A 19,936-nucleotide genomic window follows, 5' to 3' on the forward strand; every position below is an offset into this window, starting at 1 on the left:
GGATGATACAAAATTTCACAATCATAATCTTTTAATAGTTCCATCCACCGCCTCTGTCTCGGATTCAATTTTATTTCCTTGATCTGTTTATTTTATTGTTCGATCGATTTTTTCGACAATACAAAGTGTGGTTCTTTTCCTGGCCGTGGATCGTCTCACGACTATGAGGACAACCACGAATGTTCATTTGACGACCTACAGTGTAATCGTCTGAACTACAACATTTTGTGGTGGTAGGCAAGCAATTTAAAAACTCACACATTTTAGTGAAACACAGCAACATCTAGATAAGAAAATACCAGTTTATCAGAGAAATCAGATCCACCAGGCACTTTCACCTTGATCAAACAACAGAAACTTATTTAAGTGTTAATCAGTTCATTAGATAACACCTAGATTTGATGGTTAATCTTTTGGTCGAAGGACAGCCCCTTTGACGATGAGTCCAGACTTCCAATGACCACTAACTTGACAGTAGGAAAAGCTTATCTCGCCAACATTCTGCGGAGTCGTCATGAATGTTCCGACAGGGATGTCTCTCCATTCACCCTTCGGCGTCTCCTCCATATTGTCGATGCGTCCCTGCGTGGTTCCATCCGGCAGAGTGAGGGTTAGATTCACTGGACCATGCAACCCGCTGCCATTGTCTCTCATTTTCACCACGAATGCGACCTCATACGTAGTCTTCGGAGAGAGCTTGATAGTCTTGAACTTGCCCGAAAATTCTAGCCAGCATATATCCAGCAGCTCTGCCACGGGTATCTCTACTTCGCTGCTAAAACTGAAAGTCCACATTTGAAACAATTTGCTGATTAATAGTGAGATCCACGGCGGGTACCACTAAATCAAACCAGTACCACCACGTTTTCTATCATGTAACTGTGTTCACAAATTTCAGCAAAAAGAGAAAAAATCTGTTCACAATTGAAGAAGGAGTATAGTTACCATTGTTCCTTCTCGTTTGTCCAACCCCAGTTCTCGGTCCCGTCGACCCCAGCAATAAATAACCCTTTAGCAAGCAAAAGGAAGCAATTCTTTTCGAGATCTTCATCGACCCAGAACTTCTACAATTTTACAACAAATGTGAATGGAATTTTTGTCTGACAGATCCAAGTTTGCTACACATTTCTCATCTCCAGATGAAATAATTTCTAAAGTGAGTAGTTTATACAATCTTCCTTTTCCTGATAAAGCAAATAATTCAAGGAGTTAAAATACCAGTTTATCATCATTCATGAGCACTCCACGATAGATCCGATTGCACATCTCTTCAACGCTGATGGAGGAATCCACATTCGTCTCTTTTCTAACCAAACTGACGGCGAGAAGAGGAGGTCTTCTCTCTCTTCGTTTCTCTTCTTGCGGGGCTTCATCATCTGGCCTCATTGAAGCTGGGACTCCCTCTGGTTCCTGCAAAAGCTGCCCTGTTAGGTTTTTAGCCATTGAGTTTCTTGCAGCAGACTGAACCTGTTCCGATTCAAGAAGATGTCTGAACAACTCACAATTTATGAGAAAGGATGGGAAGAAAGGGTACTCGTCGAAAGTAGACTTTTCGGTCCTTTTTTTTTTGGGTAGTTGACTTTTCGGTCTTTTTCTTATGGGTAGTTGACTTTTCGGTCTTAAATACTTATCAATGGTCGCTCATTTGTATTTCCATTTGCGGAATGCACACTAAAATGAGTAATGTAAAATCCTGCTACCGGTTTTTTCTCAATCAACAAAACCATGATCTAATGAATTGAAAGACCAAATAGATCCGATAAGTCTGATTCTTTTCCCTAAAAACATTTCAACTCAGTAGGTGCTCTATTCATATATGGGAAAAGTGATTAAAACCAATCTTTTAATAGAGAACGTGTGACTATTTCTTAATTTAATCGTTAAATGAGTAGTTTTCAATCCCCGTGTTAATAGATTTTACAGGACAAAACATGTTAGAAAGAAACTCGTTTAGAGTTTCTAGATTCAACTATGTATAATTACTACAAGGCACGGGCTTCTAATCTGGTGGGATAGGAAAGAGTTTGAGAAATCCAATAATGAAAGCTGTGATTATACCCGTTAATCACACAAAAACAATGAAGAAAGATTAAGAGGAACATACTCATCAAGGAAAAATCTAAAAGCATCACATACAATAGAAGGGAATAGCGCCAATCCCAACGATAGGTAAAGTTAGTGATATGTAATTGTTAGAGTTCTTTTCGACTAAAAAAACAAAAAAAGTGCCAGCGTTCTTGATCATTCGTTGGCTAAGGTAATGCAAAATGAATTATACTCTCTGTAAATAAAATTGAAAAGGAAAATAAATTAAGTAGAACACGTACTTGGTTTGGAATGACAATTGAGCTGTGCTGGGTGGAAAAGTGAGAACTTCTATGCATATACAGAAGACATAATAAATCACTCTAAAATTTTGGGAAGTTACTTTGAATAAGCCAACTAGTTTCACTTTGTTTACTCTTGGCCTCATTTAATAATAAAAAGGCAGAGTCAGTACCGACATAAAAAATAAATTAAGTATATTCTACACCTGCTCCGATACAGTCCTAAACTTTTCAATTTGTCCAATTTAGTCATAAACCTTTTGAGATTTGTGAATTTAGCCCTAAACCTTTGACGACTTGCCAACTCAGTCATAAACCTTTTAATTATGCCAATTTAGTCATAAACATTTAAACGATTTGCTAATTTAGTACTCTTGGCCAATTATAAAGTGCAATCGTTGACGGTCTAGTCAGCATCCACCATCTTACATGGCATAATTGACTCTGAGGTAGAGACATTTGCCACATCGGGCTAGTGCTTTTAAAATTTACTCCTAAAATACTCTAACAAAGCTTGATCCGAAGCTCATAAGAAAAAGATAGCAAACCCTCTTACCATCTAAGTCAACATTTGCTGGTATCTCTTCATTTTTTGTTTATAGAATGATCCTCCGACATCGGATTAATCCTAATTTTAGAAATAACCAAAACAATATGAAAAATGACAAAGAATGCCAACTTCTAGGTGCACATGGCAGAAACTCATGCGGGTATGAATGATTATTATATTAATCCCTTAGTCTTCTTCAAATTGAATTAAGAAAAGACTAAATGGTCAAGAATCAAGTACAAGCCTCTAAATTGATTAAACCCAACTCTGCCTCGGCGCCATGCCAAGGTTTTGCTGGTGCAATGAAAATAATATATGAATAATAAACCGAGCTTTGCTTGGTATCGACATAACAACTCCCTATTGGAAAATTAAATCTGGTAAAATCACTTCATAGGTCAAAGATAAAATCTCAATCACCCGGATATCCGAACATCTTCCCTCAAATTCAAGCCCAAGGTGGAAGAAGAACGAACTTTTTCTAAACCCTAGATCGAGGAAGTGTCCGGAAAGGCGAGCCTTAATGAAAATATATGTGTCTTCATTTAGAGATGTGACTAACACAACTCGAATGGTACGATCCAAAATTTTACTCCTAAAATACTCCGACAAAGCTTGATCCGATGCTCATAAGAAGAAGATAGCAAACCCTCCTACCACCTAAGCCAACATTTGCTGGTATCTCTTCATTTTTTTTGCGTATAGAATGATCCATTCACATCTGTCAATCCTAAATTTAGAAATAACCAAAACATGACAAAGAGCCTACTTTTAGGTGCACATGGCAGAAACTTATGCGGAGTATGAATGATTATTATTTTAACCCCTTAGTCTTCTTCAAATTGAAATAAGAAAAGACTAAATGGTCAAGAATCATATGCAAGCTTCTAAATTGATGAAACCCAACTCTATCCTGGTGCCTCGCGAAGGTTTTGCTGGTGTAATATAAATAATATATCAATGATAAACCGGAGCATGGCTTGGTATCCACATAATAACTCTATATCGGAAAATTAAATCTCGTAAAATTACTTCACGGATCACAGAAAAAGTCTCAATCACGTAGATATCTGAACATCTTCTCTAAAACTCAAACCCAAGGTGGAAGAAGAGCGAACTTTTTCTAAACCCTAGATCGAGGAAGTCTCCAGAAAGGTGAACCTTAATGAAAACATCTGCTTCTTAATTTAGAGATGTGACTAACACAACTCGAATGGTACGATCCAAAAATTTCACTCCTAAAATAATCTAGCAAACCTTGATCCGAAGCTCATAAGAAGAAGATAGCAAACCCTCTTACCATCTAAGTCAACATTTGCTGGTATCTCTTCATTTTTGGTTTATAGAATGATCCATTGCCATCGGATCAATCCTAATTTTAGAAATAACCAAAAAAAGATGAAACATGATAAAGAGTGCCAACTTCTAGGTGCACATGGCAGAAACTTATGCGGAGTATGAATGATCATTGTTTGAATCCCTTAGTCTTCTTCATATTGAATTAAGAAAAAACTAAATGGTCAAGAATTGTGTGCAAGCCTCGAAATTGATGGAAGCCAACTCTGCCCTGGCGCCTCCCGAAGGTTTTGCTAGTGTAAAAGAAATAATATATCAATAATAAACTGGAGCTTTGCTTGCTATCCACATAATAACTCCATATCAAAAAAATTAAATCTCGTAAAATCACTTCACAAATCACAGAAAAAGTCCCAATCACGCAAATATCTAAATATCTTCTCACAAACTCAAACCCAAGGTGGAAGAAGAACTAACTTTTTCTAAACTCTAGATTGAGGAAGCATCCGGAAAGGTGAGCCTTAACGAAAACATCTGCTTCTTGATTTAGAGATGTGAGTAACACAACTCAATTGGTGCTGTGAAGGCCTAAATTTTCACTTAGTTGTATTAACAAATGGAATGGTTGATGGTGGGCTCGAACCGATACGGATTATGATTTGGCATTCAAATTACGGTGCGGTGAAAGGCGGATTAAAAGCTGAACATGGGTACGAAGGTAGGTCCGGGAACTAGATCGTGAAGCTGTTGACTCTCTCCCCTCTAGCCTTAACCGAATTAGCCCCGCCCATATAAACTCACTTATTCTCTCTGTAACTTCATTTTTTACTCAAGAACCCTCATAGAACTCACTCTACTCTCTATTTTCTCTCATTTGCTCTCTCGATTCACCTCTCCGGCCTCTCTCTCTCTCTCTCTCTCTCGGCACCAACCCAGCAACCTAATGACGTCCCTCCAGGTCGAGCCACGACCACCACCTTGCTGTTGTCCTAACCAACTCGCTCTCTGTTGACGCCTAAATTTTGAACTAATTTTAGACCAGAAAAATAAAAATAAAATAAACTCAACATTCATATTTTATTGTCCAACAATCATGCTTTGCGTTAACATAATTAGACCGGCAGTAGGAAATTAGGACGAAAATTGGCCGACGGCACGTGAACTCGAGTTGATAATTCTGAATTTAAACGTTTGGATTAAGCCCACTGCGATATTTAGCCAAGCTCTTCACACGTACATGTGTTGCCAAAAATTGCAATGCCGAGATTAAACAATATTGGTTTTCTCATAGACTAGAGTATATCTCTTAGAATCATATTCGGCCATGAGGGAATAAGAAGGAAGGAAATACGAGCGAAACACTAATAGATGTATACACTGTCAAATGAAGGAAATTTAATTGTGCTCATAAGAAAATTATATATTCGGCCGTGTGGGTAAAGTAAAAAGAGATATACTAATATTCTAAGAGAAAGTGATATTATTTTCTTTCATGTATGGGCCATTGCTTCGCTTATAAAAGAGTTCTCTTGTCCACATTCAAAAGGAGGGGGCAATTACACTGAGACTTTTCAGAGACAATTAGCTCATAATACACATGAGAACAGAAAGTGAAAGAAGGAGAGCGTTTTCAAGCTTGGTGGTGCGACTCCTTAGAATCGTTCGGACCGCCCGCTCAGCCCCGTCGTCATCCTTGTCCAATACTCCATGATCCCAACGGCTCTCTATTCGCCTCGGGATTCTAGCTGCTGTCCAAGGGAATTTTATTTGTTGTTGGGGATCAATTATTGCTTTGTTTTGGCACGTTGGAGCTGCTGTTCGTGTTTATTTTCCAGGCGTGCTCAATTCCTTAGCCGATCGGTGTGGGGAAGCTCTCTGGTACCAAGTTTGCTTCACTTCAAATCAGCTGCAACATTCAAAAAGGACAACAAACAACCCACGAATAGAGCTGGTTTTGCTTTTTACCGCTGGTCGTCGATCACGTCAGATTTGGTTCCAAACCCGTGCACAACTCTCTGCTGAACCAGTCCAAAATCGTGGAGCTCCTAGCTTGGTCGTCAAGACTTGCGAAAATCAAATTAGTGAAGCAATCTTTGGGGCAATCAAAAGTAATTTTTCTTATCTTGAACTTTGGTATATTCAATTTCCTATTTTGTGATATGTTGCATATCTTGATCGCATTGCATCAAAGTGGATATCTTTTCAAAATGCAGGTAGATTAGGAAAATTTTCTTTCCTAATCTGCAACTTGTCACACGATCGAGAACATCCATCTTTAAGATTATTGATGGAATACTCGATTAGGCAAGGATTTGGGTTCAATCGTTAATCGCAGGATTACGAATTAAAGATCGACTCAAATATTCGCGAAATATTTCAAAACTTGATTGATATATCCACTTTCTTGATTGACATTGATTGGCATATTCACTTTCCTCATTTGATTTGAATTGTTTGATTGTCATATCTTTTAGAATATATCCGTCGTATGATGTAATCTCGAAAATTCTAAAAGATTTGCGTTCATCCACTTTCCATATTTAAAAATAGCATCATGTAGATATTCCATATCTAATTTTTTTAGGTTAGATTGCATACTAGAATAGAAATTGCATGTTTAAATAATATCTTATGTTTAAAATAATGTATCTTCAATATATTAGGGTTTAGGTCAATGTAAACTCTAAAAAATACAAGATAAAAATTGTTTTGACATAGTTCTATTTTAGGAAATTAATTCATCCGAAAATATATAAAAAAAAATCATTCATCCTTGCCATATCATCCATGCCACATCATCCTTGCCACGTCATACATGCCATGTCATCCATGCCACGCCATCTTTGCCATGTCATTATTTCTTGCCATGTCATATTAGGTTACATTTTAGCTTATATTGCGTATTAGAATTGCATGTCTAGGTTTTAATTAATATGTCACATAGTTAATTTAATTAAACCATAGTCTTACTTGTATATTAATTTAATTTAATTTGCATGCCATCTTGTCTAGTCTTGCATTTAATTCATAACATTGCATTGCATATAGCATAGTTTTTCACGCATTCATATAAAAAAAAATCGAAAATAAAAGAACTATCTTGTGTGGCGCATGCTCCCTTGATTATATTGACTTCCGAATGTTCATTAATTGATTGTGCACCCGCATGATAACCTTTGTTAGTGACTTAGGTTAAAATCAATTAATGTTGCCTTCTCAAATGATTTTTCATGAAATAAAATGGTACCGAAAGGGCGTTAGGGTAATTTGGCGTAATCAAGTCCCCAAACTCTTAATCTCTGGTTTGTAGGAATAAAATAGTTCTCCCGCTATTTTATTTAGGTTTCTAATCGACCTACCATAAATGATTAGTGGCAGCTCCAAAATTAAAATATATTGCATATTAATCAATTGAATCTCAAGTTACGATTTGGTATAGACTTGGGAGAGTCCGAGTTAGGTTAGTTAAATAATTAACCCGATAATCCATTAGCCTGGAAATTTTCTGAATTTTAAGGTCACGACACTCTCTCTCTTTCTTTTCCTATCGGCTTGACCCGCATGACCCCAAAGAAGGATGAGTTAGCCTGGCTCATTCTTGTATCAATTCAACTCCTGTCTTCTTCATGGCCAACCTCAAGGTAAGTATCCACCAACCCTCACCTCTATTCTATCCAATCGCCGTTCGTTTTACCATGAATTGTCAAATTTGTAAATGGGTCTCTTGAGGAGGAAATCGGGTTGCATGTCAAGGAAGACGAGTTTATTTGGATGATCCGTTGCTTGATGTGACACCCTTAGGTCTTGGTTAAGTTGATTCTGAAATCTGATTGTCATGTTCATTGTTAATTTAAGGTTAGTTGGAGTTAGATGATGAGTGGACATATGGGCGTGAATCAAAGGAAGAAGGAATGGACAGAACCTATTCTAGCATGATTCAAGCTCAGCCTTCTCGAGCAAAGGAACTCGGGTAAGTGGGAGTCTCTACCCTTCCTACTAGGCTAGCTATTTGTTGCTTGATTGGGCGAGACGACGCTGTTTGTTATGGGAAATGTTGAATTAAGGTCCGGTGTGATGACCCGAATTTTTCTGTCCATTTAATTAGTGAGTAATCAAGTGTGGTAATGAAGATTATGTGTTTAATAAGGCCATTTTTGAAGCTAATGAAGTTTGATTTTGGGGATTGAGGTTATGTCATGTGAGATGTTACAAGTTATGGATGATGACTTGAGAGTTTGGTTCGAAAATTGAATGAAATTGAGGCTCGATTTTGGCACAAATTGAACCGAGTTCGAAAACCACTTTAAGCCCCATATATAAATAGAATATGTCTCTCTCTCTCTCCACTCTCATTTCGTCCCCTTTCTCTCTCATGCGACCCATCCCCTATCCCTTCATGATTTCCATCCGAGAGACCCACGCCCACGCCGTTCCTTTGTCTACCATTCGAGCACTTCGACAACCACGGTGGCGGCCGCCACAAACTCAGCTCACCCTCGACAATCGTAGCAAGTCCCCTCAAGCTTCAAAGCCCCTCTTCTCCCTCTTGATCTCTCGGCCCTGCGTAAACCCGGGAAGACCCGAGCTTCAATTGGCCACGATTTGGCTTTTTTTCGCTGGGTTACCATCCTAAGGCAAGTGAAACTTCTAACTCTTCTACTTACTTGCCGATTTATCCTTGATTGGCGGCGATATGTTATTTTAGAAATGGGTCCCTGAAACTGAGATTTGTCTTGCATGAGTTAGTAAATGAGGGGGACCCGACGATCTGTTGCTTGAATTTCGACTATGAGTCATGGGTATGATGATTGCATAGTTTGATTGAGAGAATTTTGGTGGATTGAGCTTGATTTTGTGCCGCCCGACTCAAGGAGGGTTCGGTTGTGTAAACGTATAATGTGTGGAAAGTGCGAATGATGATTTATGGTCTCATTCTGGTGTGCGTGTGAGGCATGTGATATCCTATGATTGTCGGGTCATCTTGTTGTAGTGTAAGTTGCATTTCATCTAAGGAATCGAAGCATGAATTGAGATAGTGTGATCTATTATATGAAAAATCATCTTACTTATTGTTTGTAACTTGTAAGGCGGTTTACTAGTGCATTCCAGCTTATGTTGTGGCTGTTAATTGTGTGGAATGGATGTAAGCTTGATATAAGCCGAACCACTATATATCCGGTGTGCTCATCTTTTCCAGCTTATATCTCTACTTGCAAACACCCGGATACTTTTTATCGAAACATTTGCTCAGCCGATCTTTTTCACATCACTTTTCTCAATGCGTCCCTGCTTGGTTCCATCCAAGAGAGCGAGACTTAGGTTCACCCCCTTTGTTCATCCCGTAGCTATATTCGCTCGGTTTCACCACGAATGCGATCTCATAAGTAGTCTTCGAAGAGAGGTTGATCGTCTTGAACGTGCCCACAATTTCTAGCCAACATATCTCTAAGAGTTACGCCACGGGTACATCTACTTCGCCACTAAAACCGAAAGTCCACATTTGAAACAATTGGCTGGTTAATAATAGTGAGATCCACAAATGGTACAGCTCAATCAAACGAGTACAGCCACGTTTTCTAGCATGTAACTGTGTTCACAATTGCAGAGTGAGTATAGTTACCATTTTTCCTTCTCGTTTGTCCAACGCCGGTGCTCCGTCCCGGATAACCTTTTAGCAAGCAACGGGAAGCAATTCTTCCGGAGATCTTCGTCGGCCCTTAACTTCTAAATTTTACAACAAATGTGAATGGAATTTTGTAGTAGTTTGTATAGTCTTCCTTTTCTTGATAAAGCAAAAATCATTCATAGAGTTAAGTTACTAGTTTATTATCATTCATGAGCACTGCACCATAGATCCGATTGCATAACTCGGGATAAGTATATCATGAGTGCCATAACTTTCAAAACGTTCACTTAGGTGCCATAACTTTCAAAATGTTCACTTAGGTGCCATAACTTTCAAAAATTGTTTACTTGAGTACCACATCGGAGTAAAATCGTCAACTTTCCGGCGTGTCACGTCATTTTTCCGCCGAGCCAGGTCAGCTTTCCGGCGTGCCACGTCAGCTTTTCGGCGGCCACGTCGGCTTTTCCGACATCCACGTCAACATGGCACTCAAGTGAACGTTTTTTTGAAAGTATGGTACTTAAATGAACGTTTTGAAAGTTATAACACTCAAGTGAACGCCATACAAAAGTTATAGCACTTCTAGTGTACTCTTCCCGCATAACTCTTCAACGCTGATGGAGGAATCCACCTTGGTCGCTTTTTTGACAAACATTACGGCAAGGAGAGGAGGTCGTCTCTTTCTCGTCTTCTCTTCTTGCGGGGTTTTTTCATCCGGCCTCATTGAAGCTGTGATTCCCTCTGGTTCCTGCACAGTTCCATCCTAAAAAATATTGGAACAATTGGTACTTTTGATAATTTCATATGGGACCATTTTGGTAAGTTGTCATAAATGTCTGTAAACTATTGACAAAGCTGACAGTTTTCAAACAGTCAAACAAATATTGATAGCTAACCGAAATAACAACTGATAATTTCACGTAAAGTTGACACATTGAACTCCACGAATAAATTTCGCTAACTTATTGGATCAGTTGATAATTTTGAAAATGCTTAATAGTTTGTAGAGGAGTTATCACTGTTGCGACATTCCCAGAGCATGGTCCGGGGAAGACGGATTTAGAGGTAATGTCGAGTTGGGGATCGTTAGTCTTCAATAGGCGCCGATTGACTGCCAACTAGGTCAACTAGGTGTCACATGCAGTCTTTGTGTTTACTATTATCCAAAAATGTAACTTAGCCATTCAACAAAAACGAACAAATCACAACACGGAAAAAGCAATATAAAAGATTTGCAATCAACTCACAGAACGGGATGATGTCAAGTGAAAAACCAGAAGAAAAAAACCGACCGCCCAAATGACCATTAGATGTGATGCGTGAGGACGAAGAATGAATCTACATGAATGTCATGAGATACGACGATACACTAAGTGACGATGAACGCCCATCTTTCACCACCACCCACTCGAGATCACCGGGAATGAGTAAGGAATGAGTGGGGAAACCCACCTTGTGTAGCCGAGAAGCAGCGAGGGATGGCGGGTTCTGGATGGTTGCAGGGGCTAGAGCCGACGGATTGGTGGCACCGGATGACAATTGGACAACTAGCTGTAGAAGCGTGAGCGGCTGATCAAGTGTGGCGAAGTACTCGTGAGATGAGAGGAGAGAATGCACGGGAGAGTGTGTGCGCTTACGGTTTATCTCCTTAAGAGAAGCGTTCCCCTCTTTTATCACTACCTCGTCGCCTAACTTCCCATGGCCACGCCTTCTTCTCTATGCCCCTGCCCATGCCTTTTTTTTTTGTTTCTCCATAGCCCATACCTCTGCCTTTTCCTTTTGTTTCTCATTAATTGTGAGAAGAACAACTCTCCCTCCATCTTCATGATTCCTCTAGTCAACGGTCAAAAGCTCTGCTCCACTTTCTTTGTCCTATTTCTCCACGCCACTGAACTACACATGCACTCATGCTTCCTTGTTCCCTCTTTTCTTTCTTTTTATTTCCCCACTTTATTTGTCCTTTCTTTACAGGTAAGATTTAAAAATATTTAGTTAGTCTAATATGAGACTGCTAGAGGTTGCACGCTTGACAGCACCTACCCCATTGGCTTCCTTACTACTCAAAGTTAACAGGACCCGCTAGTGCCTATTGCCTTAATGCCTATGAACTGGGACCTCGACCTATGATGAAAGGTCTATAGCTGAAAACTCTATAAATAATGCTCAAATATCTCCTAAACCTACTGCATTTGTGCAAATTCAATCATAAACCTTTCAATTGAAATAATTTAATCCTATACCTTTTCACTTTGATACTATATTAGTTCATTCGGCCAATTTAGACAAAAAATTATTGATGTGGGCACCAATCGTCTTACTTGACATGGCTAGCACTGACGTGAACATTTTTAAACTTTTCAAAATATTTTTTATAATTTTTATTTGTCTCTTTCTTTTTTTCCTCCCCCTTTTCTTTTTGTTGGTGGCCGGTAGGTGAGGTCCCTCTCCCCGGATGTGGCGAGATCGACCTTCGCCCAAGCCAAGGTGGCCTCACCGAGTGTCGCTTGAGCAAGGGTTGGTCTCACCTAGGCAAGGTTCGGCAATGCGATGCTGACCCTCGCCCGGGCTAGGGTGATGCACGCCCAACCTCGCCTTGCCCTCGAGCAGGCGAGGTGGGGCGAGGCTTGTGAGGCCTCTCCCTCACCTAGTGAGGCTGCCCTACCCGGGCAAAGTCAACCTTGCTAGATCTGGTGAGGGAGGCCTCGCCAATGCTAACCCTCGCCCAAGCATGGCCTAATGAGGCCGACCCTCTCCTATGGTCGACGAAGGCAACCTATAACCAAGCAAGGCCAACCTAGCGAGGGCCATGACGCCCTAACTATGGCCGGTGAAAGCCTTGTGAGGTCCACCACACCCTTACTAGCCAAAGCGAGGACCGCGATGCTCTCATCGGATTTGGGCGAAGCGAGATTGTGAAACCCGGATAAGTTGAGGGCTTTGCAGCTAGCCCTCGCCCCAATTCGACGAGGGTCGTCTAGCAGTCCTTGTCGGCCCTAAAAAATAAAGATTTGAAAAGAAAATTAAAAAGAAAAAAATAATAATAAGTTTGTAAACTATTAAAATATTATTTAAAAAAATCAACATGAGCGTCGACAGTTACTTAGGATGGTGGGTGTTCACGTCAATAATTTTCGGCAATGGATTAAATTAGTACTAATGCAATAGGTACAAAAATTATTTGTCCAATTAAAATAGTTGAAGACTTAAGATAGTAACAATGCAATAAGTTTAAGACCTTTTTGATACTTTTCTCCACAAATATCTAAACATCTTTTATCAAGCTCAAACTCGAGCAAGTGGAAGATGAACTATTTCTAATGCTAGATCATGGAAGCGTAGAAAATTGTCAAAAGCCCCTAAACCTTTTGCACTTTTACCGATTTAGTTATGAACCTTTAAGTTTGCCAATTCAGTCCTAAACCTTTTCAACTTTTGTCAATTTTGTCCTATTGCTTGGAAATTGGTGACATAGACGTCGGACTTCCTACATGGTTTCACTAGTGTTGATATAGACGATTTTTAATAGTTAACATTCTTTTTAATGTTTTTCTTTTTTCTATTTTTTTCTCGCTCCCTCACCGGGCCTCAACCGTCGTCGGCCTCTAGAAAGGGCAGCCCCGGCCAGTCTCGGGGGAGGGAGGCCGGGTGATGGCGTAAATGAAACAAGAAAAGGCAAAAGAGGAAAAAAAAAAGGAAAAAATAAAAAATATAAATAAAAATATTTGAAAAAAAATGTTAATCTATAATTAAAAATTATCAATGTCAGCGCCAACGACATCACGTAGAACGGCCAATATCCAAGTCAGCATTTTCTGGCCAATATGACTAAGTTAGCAAAAGGTCAAAATGTTTAAAATTGAATCGACAAACTTAAAAGGTTTATGATTGAATTGATAAAAGTGCAAAAGGTATAGGACTTTTTTGGTAATTTTCTCGAACGGTGAGCCTTAAAAAAATATCTGCTTCTTAATTTAGAGATGTGACACACAACTCGAATGGTACAATTCAGAATACGCTGCCGCACACATGTTTAGTCATCTGCTCGTCAAATACAATGTCATTCGAACACTTAATGATTAAATTGCCGTGGTAAACGCAAGTGACGATGATGACAGTCATATCTCGGCGCAATCATGCAGGTAATGAAATTGAAAGTCCAATGCCCATCTTCAACCACTAGATGATTGGTAATGACGAGGTGATGTCATAAGACATTGCAAACGATGTTTTGGAAAAAAATACCGAGCCGGCCGATTCAACCAAATTCATCTACTCCCCTAAAAAATCTTCTCCCTTCTCCCCTCGGGCTTCTTCTCCCAAACGCCGCCTCCTTTTCTCCCTGCAGCTTTGTTCCCCTCTCTCCCTCTCCTTCATATTCTTTTAAATCTCCCAATTTCTCTTTACGTTAATTTCATGGACGAACGATCAACATCCTCTACGATAGTGAATTCTGAAGATCGAAGCACGAGTGTCTCGGAAGAATTTACTCTCTCTCTCTCTCTCTCTCTCTCTCTCTCTCTCTCTCTCTCTCTCTCTCTCTCTCTCTATTTATACTCACTCGCTCTGGTTCCAGTGCTTGCTCCAAATTGTCGAGCGTTCCGCAAATTTTTGAAATTTTTTTCTTGTCAATCGGCTTATCTTAAAGTGATTTTGGGATCAACAAGTTTTTTTTTTTTTTTTTTTTTTGCAGTTATTTTCTCATGATCTAGAGTTAAAATTAGATTTTGGTGCTCTTTTATCCCATCTAAATATAGATTTAAGATTTACAAGGCGTTTTCTGTACTTTCTCAACCTATTTGTGCTATTGTTAGCTTTGTAGGGTGATAGTGCTGGGAATCTTGAACCTAGGTGCGCACTATCTTTTGGCAAAGTCGGGCGGATTTCTCGATCCATGCTCATCACTAATGACAATGTGAGATTCAATAATCTGGCCACCGATTGTACTTGGATATTATGACATATCCGCATTGAAGAATGATCGAGTTTCTTCGGTCTGTACTAAGTTGGTTCACTTTTCGGATTTACTTGCTTTGTGAGATTTTCATTTTTATTTTAAATTGATGTATATCTCTTTGATATAAAATGAAAATCATTCTTTCAAAAAAAAAAAATAATAATAATAACACCGGATGCTATTAGATCCAATCCATTTGATCAACTCCAGCAACCGAATACCTCATATTCTAAACCCGCCAGTATAAACTCCGATTGCTTAAGTGAGCCCTAGTGGTAGGACTTGTATTTAACTTCTAATTTGACTGAAGCAATCAAAGAGCTCATGTTCCATTCATAATGTTCATCAATATCAGCTTTGATTGGCCTAGGAAGGCATCTGCACTTGTATATCGTAGGGTAATCTTTGGCACGTTAGCATCCCTTCAGCCTATTATGCTGTTTTAGAGGTTATATAAAAGCTGACCCACATCCAAAGATTAGGCAAGAAACATTTGAAAAGCGGAAATAGAGGATCAATGCAAGAGCGATTGAGATTATTTATGGCAATTTAACTCATGGATTACATAAGATCTGTCAAAGTGGTAATCTTTGCACCCAAAATTGCTCGAGTTCATATAAAAAAAGGCTTCACGAAAGGAAATTTCAGGCGGGAGCTTAATTGCAAACATAACGAAAATCAAATGTCGGTGTTGTTCCATGCTTGAAGAGTTACCAATTTCAGGAATTGGAATGGGCTCCTTCAATGCTTTGACCGGGAATATTGCAAAATCCAAGCTAGGTCTATCCTATGTCCCTCGTTGCATTTTGAGCTTCGAGGCCCATGTTGTGCCCGGTGGCTCCTAATTTTGTATATGTCCCTTTCTTGAGCGTACTCAATGCCAGGCTAACTTGAGTCGGTATGGGCTCTTCAATATGCATCACTTTTACTAGTCAACCCACTTCAAGCCATGCGATGCACAGTGCCAACGAGTTGAAGATTTCTCTCCTACAGAGGCCTTCAGAAGTAGCCCAAGAACCCGGCGCCCAACCTAGATGCATTCTTCATTTTAACATGCCGGTACCCGCAGGCCTTGCACCCCTAATTTCTAACAATTTATTTTTTCTTCCCTTGCCAAGAAGGAAATACCCTCGTATTTAACATTTCAAAGTTCGGACGAAACCTTTTAAGGTCATGCTTAGGGCCAAAATCAGTAATAAATAGAGCTCCTAATTTTGTATATTGTTCCTTTCTTGAGCGAAATCAATGCCGGGCGAACCCGAGTCGGCCTCGGGCTCTTCAATGTACACCACTTTTACCAGTCAACTCACTTGGAGGCCCATCTAGCTTGGCGTTCTCACAAGCGAGTCCATCTTAACCAAGGGCTCCCTTTGAGGTCGCTATTTTACTTTCAAATATGAAGGAGAATTTCGTTTTTGTGAAAAAGAATTTTGTGGCGATTAACTCACGAATTACATAAAATCTGACTAAGCGGTAATCTTTACACCCAAAATTTCCCAAGTTCATATACGAAAGCACGGCAAAGGAAATTTCGGTTCGATTGCAAACTTAACCAAAACCAAAATCAAATGTGAGTGTTGCTCCATAGGGTTAAGCAAAGAAATCGAGATCCACCCAAATCGAACTACACCGTACCCAAACAGCTGATTATGGATGGTTCCCAACAAGTACCGGTCTGATTCCCGATTTCAATTGTTGGAACAGTGGGTATCGGTTCGATTCTCAATTTCAGGTGAAAACCATCCAACCAGACCAATCGGACCGGACCTATTTACATAATATCGATATATATATTTTTAATTGAAGCTATTTCCCTCAATTATGAGATTTACCTCATATTTGCCTTTATTCTTTTTCAGTATGGGGCAATTAGGGTTGATGTGCACTTGTTTTTTGCAATGAACATAGACGATGTCCTTGCCCTTGTCGTTGTTTGATTGTTTTTTGTCATTCTGTTTGAATGGTTTCTTACCTTTGAAGTTTCTACCCTTTCTGGCCATCTTTCTAAATTTCTTTATCATCAACGCAAGTTCTTCATCGTTTCCTTCTTCATCTTCAGAATCTATCAACTCAAATTCAATGTTAGTCTTTAAGGCAATTAATTTCTTACCCTTTGTATTCTTTTCTTTGTTGGCTCGTTTTGTTTTGTTCAATTATAGAGTTCTAACAAGTTCATCAATGGATAGGGATCTAATTGTTTGGTATTCTTGGATGGAAGGCTTGATGTAGTTCCATTTCTCAAAGAATCTTTCGAACTCGTGTAAATTCAGAGACAAGACCATTTTGATGAGCAAGACCACTGATTAAAACTTAAAACCTATCAATCATTTCAGCAATTGTTTCATCAAGTTTCATCTTGAACACTTCATAATCACTCAGGAGAACACTAAGTTTGGTCTCCTTGATTCCGTCAGTTCCTTGTTATGTGACATAAAGTCTATCACATATGGCTTTTGATAATTCTTTTTCTGTAACACAATTATAAATAGGAGTGGATAAAGCACAAGAAAAAGAGTGAACAGCTTTAGAATCATGTCCTTCTTTTTTTCTCCTTTCGGTCTCTAGGAGAGTTGCGGAAGGAGTATTATTTTTGATGCGGTAGTAGGATTTACTCCTTTTTGTCAAAACATCCCACAACAAATTGTCTAGTGCCTTGAAGAACGATTTCATTTTGTTACACCAAATGTTGTAGTCCTTTCCACTAAAGTAAGGAGGCTTGTTGTTGAATTGAGCGTCACTTGATCTTGAAAAATTATTGCTACATATGATAGATCGTTAACGCAGAAGTAAAAACACTTCAAAATATTGAGCAACCCGGTTCGATACCAATTGTTGCATCTAACAATATCACTTAGAAGGGGGTGAATAAGTGATTTTGAACAAATTTAACTCTAAATTGTTGAATTAAAAGAAACTAGTCAAATTTGTCTCCGAAACGGAACTTGAATATTATGCGGTATGTGATTCTGAACATAGTTATGCAATATTCTGTCGGACACAATAGAAAGAGTTTAGAGATAGAGAAAATTACACACAATGATTTAAGTGATTCCGCTTAGAGCAAATTTACGTTCACTCTCCCACGCCGACAGCCGATTAGTTGGATTCCACTAGAAGAACTAATTAAGAGTTACAAGTGTTTGTAGTCTCCCATTCTTACAAAATTTCTTAAATATTATAATATGTAGCTCTCGAGAACAAGTAGAGAATCTGAAGCACTCTAGCACTATGAAATTGATGATTCTGATCACACATCAAAAGCGGCACCATGGATCTCATTTATACTCCTTCACCCTCATTTGTTCGTGCCCTTCTTATCACGTGTAACCTGGAAGGATATGAAGTTGGGCCTTTTCTTTCCCCCGATTGGGACTTCTAAAATAGCTTTCTTTTCATCAAAATTCGGGCAACACGAATTGGGCACCGTTAGTTGAGCAACTTATTATGCTTGATAGGAGGGCTGAATCTAATGGTCTTGGGTTATGTGAGTTGCTTTAAATCCGAACAGTGGGCATAATTGATAGGCTTGCTTTGGGCGAATTGGATCGAATAATGTTGAACGAACCGGACGGCCGGGCTCGCGTGAATGGACTAGGCCCAAGGGAAAGTGTGCATGCAAATGTCAATGCAATACAAAATTCGATTATGACGTACGAGAGTGGTAGAACATGACAATAATCACATGCAAAAGGACATGATGAATCGAATGCAAAACTTCATAATGAAATTACATGACATGGCAGTAATTACATGTAGCATGATATGGCAAATCAAATGCAAGACATAATAATAAAATGATATGACATGGAAATAACCACTCGTAGCATGACATGACAAATTTAATGCAAAACATAATAATGAGAACCATGACATGACAATAATCATATACAACATGACATAGCAAATCAGGTACAAAACATGATGACATGATGATGAAATGACATGACATGACAATAATCACACGCAATATGATATGAAATGACAGTGACATGTAGATTATACTACATGGGAGTCATTTATTCAATCTGCGGATTTACTCGAACATGGTTACATTTATAGCAAAAGGAGATCAAATACGATTCAATATGGCCACAAAAATAAACATCAAATAACACGTTGACATGCGGCACACTTACAACAAACGAAACCTTAACTTAAGTTTGATAGGTGCACTCACAGGATGTGATACTCCAACAAAAGTACCGCAAAGTAGTCACAATTCTATAGTATTAAATGGTTCAACCACCATGAGAATCGCATTTCATCCTACACCATAGAAATTAGGGGTGTCAGAACCGAACCAAAAAATCGAACCAAATCGAAATCGAAACTGAACCGAACCGAAATTTCATGCATTTTTTGTTCGGTTCGGTTTTTGATTCGGATAATGAAAAAATAACCGATTTTTTCTTTTGGTTCGGTTTATTTTACTTCGGTTCGGTTCGGTAACCGAACTATAACATTTCACCCGAAATTTGATCTTCCCACGTCCTCAATGTTTTCTTCTCATTCAAACGTTTAACTTCTCTCTCCTCTCTCTCTCTCCTCTCTCTGTTATCCCGCATGTTTTCTTCTCACTTTGACATATACCACTCTGACATTTAATCTTCTCTCTCCTCTCTCTATTATCCCGCACGTTTGCTTCTCATTTTGACGTATATCACTCTGACATTTAATCTTCTCTCTCCTCTCTCCGATATCCCGCACGTTTTCTTCTCTTCTCACTTTGACATATATCACTCTGAAATTTAATCTTCTCTCTCCTCTCTTTTTTGTCCCGCACGTTTTCTTCTCCCTTTGACATATAACACTTTGACATTTAATCTTCTCTCTCCTCTCTCTGCTATCCCGCACGTTTTCTTCTCTTCTCACTTTGACATATATCATTCTGACATTTAATCTTCTCTCTCCTCTCTCTGATGTCCCGCACATTTTCTTCTCACTCTGACATATATCACTCTGACATTTAATCTTCTCTCTCCTCTCTCTCTCCTCTCTCTCTTGTCCCGCACGTTTTCTTCTCTTCTCACTTTGACATATATCACTTTGACATTTAATCTTCTCTCTCCTCTCTCTCTCCTCTCTCTATTGTCCCGCACGTTTTCTTCTCACTTTGACATATATCACTCGGACATTTAATCTTCGCTCTCCTCTCTCTCTCCTCTCTCTGTTATCCCGCACGT

The 19,936-nt window shown here is 39.1% G+C and overlaps 1 protein-coding gene across 2 annotated transcripts; it reads right to left on the bottom strand.

Moving 5' to 3' along the window:
• Positions 1-284: 284 nt before the first annotated feature.
• LOC125313572 (uncharacterized protein PHLOEM PROTEIN 2-LIKE A4-like) lies at positions 285-9,816 on the bottom strand. 2 transcript variants are annotated; one of them, XM_048273236.1, is made up of 3 exons: positions 1,219-1,571; positions 946-1,064; positions 285-781 (listed from the first exon to the last, which is right to left on the bottom strand). In XM_048273236.1, the coding sequence occupies exons 1-3, from the start codon at positions 1,441-1,443 to the stop codon at positions 406-408; spliced, it is 720 nt and encodes a 239-aa protein (XP_048129193.1). In that variant the 5' UTR covers positions 1,444-1,571; the 3' UTR covers positions 285-405. The 2 variants fall into 2 exon arrangements, 1 of the variants encoding a protein (XP_048129193.1); XR_007197242.1 differs by lacking the exons at positions 946-1,064; positions 1,219-1,571 and adding an exon at positions 9,794-9,816 and having other exon boundaries at positions 647-781.
• Between the last annotated feature and the right edge of the window lie 10,120 nt (positions 9,817-19,936).

This window comes from Rhodamnia argentea, chromosome 1 (assembly GCF_020921035.1).
Source record: "Rhodamnia argentea isolate NSW1041297 chromosome 1, ASM2092103v1, whole genome shotgun sequence".
NCBI classification, from domain to species: Eukaryota; Viridiplantae; Streptophyta; class Magnoliopsida; order Myrtales; family Myrtaceae; genus Rhodamnia; species Rhodamnia argentea.

Coding starts and splice junctions, on each gene's coding strand:
- LOC125313572 (XM_048273236.1), bottom strand. CDS start 1,443: ATGGCTAAAAACCTAACAGGGCAGCTTTTGCAGGAACCAGAGGGAGTC. Junction 1,065..1,218: donor TCATGAATGATGATAAACTG/GTATTTTAACTC, acceptor GTAAAATTGTAG/AAGTTCTGGGTCGATGAAGA. Junction 782..945: donor ACAAACGAGAAGGAACAATG/GTAACTATACTC, acceptor GTGGACTTTCAG/TTTTAGCAGCGAAGTAGAGA.